Source organism: Meleagris gallopavo, chromosome 1 (genome assembly GCF_000146605.3).
Source record: "Meleagris gallopavo isolate NT-WF06-2002-E0010 breed Aviagen turkey brand Nicholas breeding stock chromosome 1, Turkey_5.1, whole genome shotgun sequence".
NCBI classification, from domain to species: Eukaryota; Metazoa; Chordata; class Aves; order Galliformes; family Phasianidae; genus Meleagris; species Meleagris gallopavo.
In genome coordinates, this window is record NC_015011.2 from 40,545,668 (window position 1) to 40,546,047 (window position 380).

General features: G+C 65.5%; 1 protein-coding gene across 1 annotated transcript in view; it reads left to right on the forward strand.

Moving 5' to 3' along the window:
* The first annotated feature begins 72 nt into the window (after nt 1-72).
* The window catches only part of NTS (neurotensin), a 12,856-nt gene continuing 12,548 nt past the window's right edge, over nt 73-380 (forward strand). Inside the window, exon 1 of the mRNA XM_010708817.3 lies at nt 73-283. Coding sequence (XP_010707119.1) covers nt 223-283 — 61 coding nt within the window. The 5' untranslated portion in view covers nt 73-222. The remainder of the gene's footprint in view (nt 284-380) is intronic.

Here is a 380-nt window from a genome sequence, read left to right on the forward strand (position 1 = left end):
GGGCTCTTCATCATGAGGCGATGGCGGCACAGCCGTGACATCACCCCGAGGCTTATATAGTTGGGGTAGGGTCCGGGTCCACCATCTGATGCCTGCGGTTGCCCGCCAGTCTGCGTGCTGAGGCGCGGAGCGGCGGAGCTCTCTCTGTGTGTCTGTCTGTCTCTCTCTCCGTCTCTCCCCAGGATTTATGGACTTTACTTTCTAGAGAGTGGCGCGGCAAGGATGAGAGTCCAGCTGGTGTGCGTGGTGCTGCTGGCCTTGGCCTCCTGCAGTCTCTGCTCAGGTAAGCCCTGCCGCGCCCTGCGCCCCGAGCCTTCGTGCGGTGGGCAGCACCACGCGGCCGGCCGCTCCCGCAGCCTCGAGCGGGACCGAACGGGGCG